At 36.9% G+C, this 9,882-nt stretch overlaps 2 protein-coding genes across 3 annotated transcripts in view; one reads left to right on the forward strand and one right to left on the reverse strand.

Annotated features, from left to right (window-relative positions):
- Window positions 1-813: 813 nt before the first annotated feature.
- On the reverse strand, window positions 814-4,371 carry LOC118342930 (integumentary mucin C.1-like). Its single transcript, XM_035681622.1, has 2 exons — window positions 4,288-4,371; window positions 814-2,007 (listed from the first exon to the last, which is right to left on the reverse strand). The coding sequence occupies exons 1-2, from the start codon at window positions 4,351-4,353 to the stop codon at window positions 1,630-1,632; spliced, it is 444 nt and encodes a 147-aa protein (XP_035537515.1). The 5' UTR covers window positions 4,354-4,371; the 3' UTR covers window positions 814-1,629.
- Window positions 4,372-8,804: 4,433 nt separating this feature from the next.
- The window catches only part of zgc:114119 (uncharacterized protein LOC619273 homolog), a 4,669-nt gene continuing 3,591 nt past the window's right edge, over window positions 8,805-9,882 (forward strand). For both annotated transcript variants that reach the window (XR_004797477.1, XM_035680817.1), the window contains exons 1-2: window positions 8,805-8,978; window positions 9,315-9,551. Coding sequence is in view for 1 of the 2 variants with exons in the window: in XM_035680817.1 (XP_035536710.1) it covers window positions 9,327-9,551 (225 nt within the window). In the remaining variant the exon portion in view is untranslated. The remainder of the gene's footprint in view (window positions 8,979-9,314; window positions 9,552-9,882) is intronic.

Here is a 9,882-nt window from a genome sequence, read left to right on the forward strand (position 1 = left end):
AATAATAATAATAATAATCACTTAGAGGAGCAAATTTATTACTGTATTTATTATATTATAGCTTTTTGTGTTAGAAATTGGGTAACTTTTATTGCTTAAAAAAAATAAAATTTCTAAAATTCGATCAAAGTTTCTTCTTTAACATTTCGATTTTTTCATGTTTAGTGTACATGCCCGTCTCTATCTACTTTACAGCCAGTGAAGAAGGTTTTTTTTACCTGTTTAGACCAGACAAATCCCAGCAGAGACAATGAAAACAGCCCCAGGACAAGGTACTTCATGTACTTCATGTTGAGAGGCGATTTTCCTCTTGAAGACAAACAGACACCTGAAGATATCTTCTTAAAACCTCTGTTTTATCAGCTATTCAGTTGTTGTTGTTTTTTTGTTTTGTTGTTTTATTCAGTCAAACACTGGCCTTTTATAAGGCATTCCGATTTTTCACCTGATACTTATTTCCATTCAGGAAGCCTTCCTCAGTCTCCACCCCAGCTATGGATCACAAATGCAAAACCTCACCCTGAACCAATTGAAATCAATCTAGATATGGATGTAAGAGATACCTTGTCTCTGCTGTCTTTGTTCAGCAAAGTGCCTCCAGTCACTTAGCTAAAGTTATTTTTATCCTTTTATGGCTGTGATTGTCTGTAGAATTCAATAAGAAACTCACTGATTAATACTTAGATATGTAGTATCTTAAACAACTTTATCTTGTTAAATTAAGTGTTTTATAAAGCAGAATTCCTTAAATTGTAGTGAGACGGCCCTCTTTGAAGCAGCCTTGGGGATCACTACCCCAGTGAAAATGTTTGTTACTTTGAGGATGAAAAAACATACAGCTGATTTTATAGCTCAATAACTATCCATTGGAATACATCTGTGACTGCATTTAAACCACAAAGTGGGTGCTCAAACAGCACACTTATCAAACTTAAAATGTTCAAATTCATCACTACCTTAAATTGAAACAGACTTCTTTTGTTGTTTTAATTTTGTTAGAACTGGTCTTAGTCTCCCAAGAATATACAATGATTTTTTCCCCCAAAAGACCTGCCCTTCTTGGAACATCATACACTACTCAGCCCAAGGTGTAAGACACAAAAAGTAAAAGCCATCAGTTTGCAATCATTATACAGATAAAATGAAATACATTGCCATCATGAGAGAAAAACAAAACTTTAAAGGTGGTTTTAGACAAACAGCCTGAATTTGAATGTGATGTTGTTTGAATAAAAGTAAGACTCTCTTAAGCATCAAAATGCAAATGGTGTTGCGTCTGCGAGTCTACCATTTCCATCAGTTTTAGTCAAATTGAGGTTCTTGCAGGACTAATTCAGTTTTATACACAAAGAGTTTCCCACCATTCCCCTCCCAACTGCTATGTTTTATTAGAAAATACATCCAGTTACCATTTTATTTGCCAAAACATCCAGAGAAATTTCCATATCCTGTGTTATTATATTAGAATTATACGTTTATTAAGAGTGTGTGGTTCAATCTTGGTTAAAAGTGGAAAAGGGCTCAGAGCAAACAAAGCACTTCATAGCATTGATATGATAAATGCAAGACAGTCACAGTAAATATTTCTATTGAGGAAAGGTGAATCTGTGGGGGTTTACACTTTGTGCCCTATGCAGTGTAGATCAGAACAGAGATCACAGGCACCAGTAGTTGACTGCAGGAGCCGAACAAAGAGGCAGACCCTGCTTTTGCCGTCGTAGTGGAAGCTGTGGGAGTGTTAGTCCCACTGCCAGTTGTAGAATCGCGAGTGGTGGATTTCGTGGTTCCAACGCTTTGAGTTGTTTCAAGGGAAGTTGTGTGCTGGTCTGATGAAGTGATGGTAGCTGAGTGAGCTGAGGTGGAGGAGGTGGGAGGTGCTGTTGTAGTTCCAGTAGTCTGGTTGTCAGAGGTTACGTGAGTCGAGGTGTAGCTGGGTGTGGTTGTTGCTGTATATTGAGTGCTACTAGCTGATTCTGTGTTGTTGGTGGTCGCTGTTGAAGGTTGCGCCTGTAAAACACAGTTCATATTGTCCAGAGTCACTTTTAGAATAAGAATCAGTGGCCAATGCAGTATGTGTAAAGTATAGTATCTATATATTAAAGCTCACTATAATAAAACAATATAGAAACCTATTTTTCTCACTTTCTACTAGTGCTATCTGGTTTTATTTGCTCAGGTTTTGAGATATGCATGTTCATTATTTCCACCTCCATCCCAGTACAATAGAGAAGAATGACCCAAAATGTGTGATTCAAAGTTGTTGGTTGGTTTTTACTTAGGACAGAGACAAGCTTTCTGACCTAGTTTTTTTTTTTTTTTTTCGCTAGTATGACCTGACTCTAAATGTGTATGTAGACACACATATTGATTTCACATTTCACTTTTGGAGAGAAAGAAAATATATTTCCCAAAATATTAAACAGCTTTTTCTTTTTTTTCTCTTATCTTTAATATGAGTCCACAAATGAATTTCCTCTACTGTACTGGGGTAGCGGCATACAAAGGCCCGTTTAAACCTTGGCAAACAAAACCAGAATGACAGTATATGCATGGAAAACATGTAACTTGGGTAAATTGACCCTTTAAAAAACTTAAATGTTACAATATAAAATATATTTGAAAACTTTACAAAGGAATTCAATAAAGTGTAGCACTTATAACTGGGCTAAATTCTCTTCCCACCCTGCCCTCTCTTTCACTCAATACCAATTTATGCTGTTACTTTTTCCTGTCTGTATTATACTATCAGTTGATGCCACAGATAAAGCTGCAGTACAGTGTGTCTCAATCATAGCCACAGCATGCAAAAGGTCAAGCACCTGCTGCTCCATCTGAGTACATGAGGCATGAAGATATTAATCGCACTTTGCATATTGCTGTGGCTGGTAGAGGCCTGCAGTACATGTCTGCCATCCACTAAAAGCCCCCTTACGGAACCCAGTGTATCTAAATCTGTATCTTCCCTCTAGTTCAAACCTACACTTACTGTAGCTACTGTTAATTTACTGTAGCTATTTCAATTTACTGTAGTATGTTATTAATGTACTACTGTTATTTTATACTGTATTTTATTTACTATCACTATACATACATAATACTTTATATCTTATCTTTATTAGTATTATTTTTAATTCTGTTCTTAAGGTCAGGTTTTTTTTCATGGCGGCCAGGGTTCTCGAATCAACTGGCGTCCCTTGTGTTGCGTTAATCCTCTTCTCTTGCCCCTGTCCTGTTATCTTGGCGTCACTATCAATAAAAGGCCAAAAAAAATCTTTAACAAAAAACCTACGCCTTATATTTCCTGGTAGATCGTATCTAGTATATCTGGAAATAGGAGCACTCCTGTGGCTCCCTCAAGCAAAAGAAAGGATTAGTTAGGGCTGACAATGTAAAGTAGGTCTAATATATTCAGTTTCACTGAATTATTATAGCAGTAGAGGAGCTATAAATAAATTTCCTGGTCAAGAGCGCACAGATGTGGAACAAAATGTATCATTATAAGTTTGGTGACACTCATTCAGAGGTAATTGTACAAAAGGTTAATTCAATCCAACCCTCATAACTACTACAATTTGATAAGCTATTTAAAAATAAAGTTAAGTAGTTACGTGTAATGAGCCAGTTTGTAAAGTAACCATTTTTTTCATGATTTTCATGGTTTTATTAAACACAATATGATCAAAAAAGCTGAATAAATATACAAAAAGAACTCCAAATAAAAAATTAACTACTCTTTCCAAGGTCAAGAATTAAATTTAAATTTACCCTTTTTAGCCAACAGTGGTAGGAAGTCAATACAATGCTCAGAAAAAAAGCTCCAGAACAGCTACAAAATAATGGGCCTATGTTTATAAGGTCAAGAATAAAACAATATTTTCATTCTCATTATTTAATTTATTTACGGTATTTCACTCTTGATTAAGTGTTAACGTTTTGCAAGAGAGGTCTTTTGCTCTTTGTAAAACTCAAAATCCAAACAGAAACGTCTCCTTGTACCAACCAAAAAACAGTCTAAATGTTTCTATTTACCTCCATTTGCCTATTTTGAGATGCATTTAAATGTTTCATTTCCCTTGCAAAGATTTGCCTGCAACCATACTTAAGGCAGATAAACAAAGGCAGTTATGCTTTTTGTTCAAGTTCAAGCTGTCCAACCAGTGTCCACTCATCAGAGAATGTGAACTGTTTGGCCATTACTGGTCCATCACAACTCTCTGAATGTGGACACAAACCTAGGTCACTTGTCCAACAACATATTTTGCATCATGAATTCAAAGTGTCCCTTACCTCGGTGCAGCCCAGTGACATGAAGGTCAAACAGACATAAAGGACAAGCATCCCTATCTTCTCCATTTTGGTCTTCAGCTGTTTCCTTCGTACTTTATGGCTGTCCCCACCCTTCTGTCTGTCCTTTTATACCTGCCAGGTCTCCATTACACTGATGCTGATAACTGTCATCAAAGAGAGCTGAGCAGAAAAAAACCTTGGAGCATTTCCAACTTGATATGAAGTTGCTAAGATGGAGCGGACAAGTGAAATTTGTCTGATATGTAAATATATATATGTAAATTAGAATTACACGAATCAGGTTCAGGCTTACACTGTATTTCGTCAAAAGTAGATCATAATGAATATCTGTTTTAAAGCTAAACATCTTTGTTTTTACCTAACTCGCCAACGACTTCCCAGTTCAACCCTGATGAAATAATACTAAGGGAACTGTCCCACATCATACAGTAGTGCCATATTACAGGATATATTATATTACCACATTTTATCCCAGTTTAATAGATTGTTCATGTTCATGTCTGTGCCGCATGGTAAAAATAAAAAAGTTAAGAAAACTAAATTGAAGCTGACCTGAAAACAAAAGTTCATGATAAAAGAATATTAAATATAATATTATTGATTGTGAGATTTTACAGTGTAATCTGTTGAGTCTGTTAGGAAGTAAACATTAGGTAAATCTTGAAAGGCACAAACCTTTGTAACTTTGTAATGAATCGTATTTTAAAGATTATAACTTATCAGAAATTTGGTTTGTTGTTGTAGTGTTTCTTTAATACAGATACTTTATATTTCTATGTTCTAACCACTTGCAATCCTTAGTTTTGCCCAGATTATAGGAAGATTATAGTTTGAGATTTGTACAATGCATTTTGATGAAAACAGAAACTAATTGTTTCCTCTTCATATTTAACTTTTCACTTTCGACCAAGCTCAGATAAAGTCAACTAAGGAAAATTGGTGTTATATGATAAGGCAACTCACCTAAATTCTGTGTGACCACAAAAATCCATCACCGACTTCCAGGGTTACCCTGATAACACAAAAATGTTGTTTATTTTACCACCCCAGTGAAGATTATTTGGATGAAAATGTGGGGAATAAGGCACGTTTGATTTCACCTTTCTTGTTGACTGTTACCTGAAGGATCTGTTGGAATAACTGAAGCAATCAGAAAGGAATGTGCCCCTGTGATGTTTGGTTTTTGATATCGAGTTTGTATACATACTTTAAGTAGCTGGCTTATCATCACTTTCTAAGAAAAAAAGTAATGATGTGACAGCCTCATTGCACTTGAAATTTCAAATAAATTTGGTATGGGACTTTGCTTTAACTGCCACTTAATATTAGCATTACAAAAACTGTATCAATTTTGGAATAACACTGGATGTGGGTGTGTCCACTTTGAAACCTAGCAGTGCTTCACTTTTGCAGGACATATATGTGAGCTTGTAACTTTGTTAAGTCCAATTTATCCTCTCATAAAACTTCCACTTGTCTATTTTTAAGGGGGCACAAACAGACCATCCCTCTCATTTTGATTTTATTAGGTTAAAGATGTCAGAGAAAAAGGGTGTGACAGAAAGGCTTTAAGTGATAAGTTACATATTTCTCAATAGAAGACTGTTAAATTATTTCAAGATTAAGACAGATAGTGTCGTCCACAAATCAGACCACAAATGAATTACTTAACGTGTATATGCAGGCAATTAAAGGAGAAGTGTATGGACTCAATTCCAATCTAAAACTAAAAACATTAAACCATAACACACTTTTCTCTGATCATCACCACACAACCTCAAGGACAGAGAGGGAAACAAACATGTTCCTGTAACAGGCTGTTCTGGTAGCTGTGAGAGCACAGCCAAGCCTTTGTGGTGCTTTATCAGCTGTGTTATCGCTGGGCTGCACATTTCCTGGTATCTGGCATTTTAATGTCTCTTTCCCCTGATAACAAAGTGCCCTGTGTCATTAGTGCTACTGGACACTACTACAGGGAGCTACTGCATATTTAGTTTGTGACACTTTGTGACACACATTTCTGCTTGTAGGATAAGCTCAGAATCAATGCTTTAAGGTCAATGATTAAACATTACATTGCAGTTTTCCTTGTCTTGCTCTGATATCTAATATGTTATTGACTGCTTTTGTGAGACATGGTTTATCCGATGAGTTACTGATTGTGTCAAGTAGTGTTTTATTACCTTGCAGGTTCATGAAAATCCGCCATAAAAGATGAGAGAATGCATTTAGAAGGAGGAGGAGTCTTGTAAACATTTAATTTGATGCTCAGAAAGACAATCACGTTCCTATAAACTCTAAATTGCCAAACTCTGAAGTACATTGTGCGAACAGTTAACAGTGGATGATGTTTTAAAGATACAAGCGAATGCATGAAAAGTTTAAAAAACCATCAACTGAAGAAGGATCCCATAAACCAGGCTGGATTTCTCAGAGAGTTGCTGCTTCTGAAGGCAAAAGGAGAAATCCTTAAACACAGATTATGTTACAGATTTTCATTCTCAACCAAACAAGACTAAACAAGCTGTGAGACTCTAGCACAGTGGTAAATTCGGCTAAATGCTAACATCAGCAGGCTAACACGCTCACAGTCAGGACCAAAGGGGTGGAGCAATAAATTGACATTGCCAAGCAACTGTACGCCATTAGCTTGGCTCAAAAGACCTAAACGTTTTGTAAAGTGATATTAATTAATGGGAAAAGTCAACGTGACACGTGATGTTGATGATGAGTGTGATCTGGCCATACACTGTACGTGTTGCAAATAATAAATATACGGTTATCTTTCAGCCCTACATTCTTTGCAGAGTTCTTCTAAAACAGCAATTGTGTAGTGTTGTTACCTTGTAAAATATCAGCAGAATCTTATTTGCCTGTATCTGTCAAAGATCCATGCTATAAAAGTGTATGTTTTGGAGGATGGGGATACAGAGGCTTTGCTGGGAACATTACCATCAAATAAAATAAATCTGTCAGGTCGAAATATGTTCACATGTGTCTAACACGCTTTACTCTTTGAGTATGCGGCGCATTGTCATCAGTATGGTTCCTGTGACCTATGGCTTTAATGCTTGGCTGCAAACCAAATCTCCTTCAGGATACAAATACAAACAAATTCCCAACAAAAACACTTATGAAAACGTACACAAACAAAGCAAGGGAGCAGAATACAATGATCCCTAGAGTTTAGAGTAAAAACAGAGGATGATTCATTGCAGTGACACAGAGCAAGGAAAAGTGAGATAGCTCTCATAGCTTTCAGAGTTACAATTAGTTTAGCAGTTTTCCCTCTTGTTTTTCTGTTCTTCTCTTCTTCTGTTTCTTTGCAGGATGCTTAATTTGATCCATTTCAGCCTTGAAGGAGATTTAAACTAGATGCAAATAAAGAGTCTTTCTTGGACAAACTGTATCGTCTTTCAAGTTTACCACATATTAATACCTACATGGTTATTTTTTTACTAACAATGGTTAAGGTCAACAAAGGACCTTTAGAGCTATAAACCTCACTGCATGAAAAACCAAATGTACTTCCTTAAAACTTTGTGCATGTCACAGCCAGTGCACCCTTTGATTATGTAAACATGGACTAAGTCAGCCACGCTGATTTAGCTTTAAGGAAAGCAGGTCAACGCATGAGTGATTGGGCATTGCTGAATGTCATTGGGTTTGCCAGGCTACAAGGGAAACAAGTCTCACTCTTATGACCTTCATTTATTATCACTGATGTAATAACGTGTAAGCAGCATTATAATGTTGTAGCTAGTTAAAGTGAAGCTATTTTTAAAACATACAGTAATGATGGGCAATTTATCTTAACAGTTTCATAAACCTGTCTATGTAAAATCTTAATCTGCAAAGCTGCTGCAGTTTAAAGCTCAGATACATGTAGTGGAGTAACAGAAAGTAGCAGAAAATGGAAGTAGCTACAACTACCTCGAGTAAGATAGTAGAAGTAGAGTGATTGAGGAAATGTTCTTAGTTGACCTTAAGAACAGAATCAAAAAAAATAAGATAAAAGATAAGATACAAAGTATTATGTATGTATATAATATATAAAATTAACAGTAGCTACATTGCTGCTTATAACTAATAATTCATATTTAAAGATATCATAGCATATAGACCTGCAATCGACAGCATTAAAGATATGACATATTTAGAATGCTAGCCTATATTATAGATGACTAACAGTTGATAATAATATACTTTTGGAGGTTAATCCAATAGTAAAATATAGAATAATAAAACATTAGCTGGGGGTTATTACTCTAAGCACTTTTGAGTACATGTGCTGGTAATTCTTCTGCACTTGTTTGCATTGTGTTTGTGCAACGTTTGCTTTATGTAAAGTATCTGAATGCTTATGAATCCTTTGAGGATTGCTGCGTTGTATTAAATTAAATTATTGAATGTGGGCTTTGCAGCAGTGCTCAGTTTACTCAACACCTTCTGCTGTCTCCATCTAGCGGTGGGATTGTGGGAAACGTGTGCTTCCCCGGCCAGGAAGTGACGCAATGAAAACAATAACGCGCAGAGCTTTCTGAAAAGAAATCAGCGGAACGGTCTCATTATGACTTATTTCAAAGAATAAACCAAACACCACGTTGTCGCCAGTGCTAGAGCAAGCCGGAGACATTTGGAAGGCGTCTGTCCAAAGGAAATTAATTTAGGTGAGCGGTTTTGGTGAACTCGCCGCCAGACAGCTAGCAGGCTGGTGGCTAACCAACTAGCTTGCCTCAGTATGAATCTTCACGTTAGATTGTTTTTTAAAATGATGTTTAGTTTAGTACGTGCAATAAACAGACGGTTTGACCAGCAGTTTATGTTGAAGCGATAGAGAAACGTTGCATCGCCAGTAAATGTTGGACTTAATGTAACTACTGTCATTTAGAAACTCTTTGTTTTTCCGGTGAACTAGCGTTTGCGAGCAGCCGCGTCTGTAACAACGTCCAGGCGCTTTATCAAGAGATCCCCTCCCCGCACTCAGTCTCATCTCTTCTCCATAGATTCGTGTGGTGATGGCAGCCTCGTTGCCCCAGAAGCCAGGGATGGCAGGGATGCCCTCTCAGCAGCAACCCCACCTGCCCCCCAGTGCTGCCTCAGCCCCAGGCCAGCAGCCCATCCCTCCCCAGGGAGCCCTGAGGGAGATCTCCCCAGTCTTCCTCTGTCGGATCGGACAGGAGACCGTGCAGGACATTGTCACTCGCACCATGGAGATCTTCCAGATCACACGAGCTGCACAGGTACTGGACATTATTATACGAGCTACATAAATATAATGTTTTGAATAAACAAGGATGACCTCTCCCCCCCCAACTCAGCTATAATATGTTGTTATGGTATGTTGTAATATTTGTTTATTTCGAACATGTGCGAGTAACACAACAAAGTAAACTGACAAACAAACAAATCCAATGAAAATAGTCAAAACAACAATGACAATAGTCAAAACAAAAGTAATAATGTGAACCCACATTTTATTTTTTATTTTATTTATTGGTTTATTTTAACAGGGACAGTGTACATTAATTAAACATTCCTGTAAATGCACCAGAAGGCTATTTTCCATCTGTT

This window comes from Morone saxatilis, unplaced genomic scaffold (genome assembly GCF_004916995.1).
Source record: "Morone saxatilis isolate NCDOM2014 unplaced genomic scaffold, NCSU_SB_2.0 Contig9, whole genome shotgun sequence".
Classification (NCBI taxonomy): Eukaryota; Metazoa; Chordata; class Actinopteri; family Moronidae; genus Morone; species Morone saxatilis.

What these genes read in the sequence shown, in the direction of transcription:
- LOC118342930 (XM_035681622.1), bottom strand. Translation starts at nt 4,353, where the DNA reads ATGGAGAAGATAGGGATGCTTGTCCTTTATGTCTGTTTGACCTTCATG. An exon ending in TGTCACTGGGCTGCACCGAG is followed by an intron (nt 2,008 to 4,287) that starts GTAAGGGACACT and finishes TGTGTTTTACAG; the next exon opens with GCGCAACCTTCAACAGCGAC.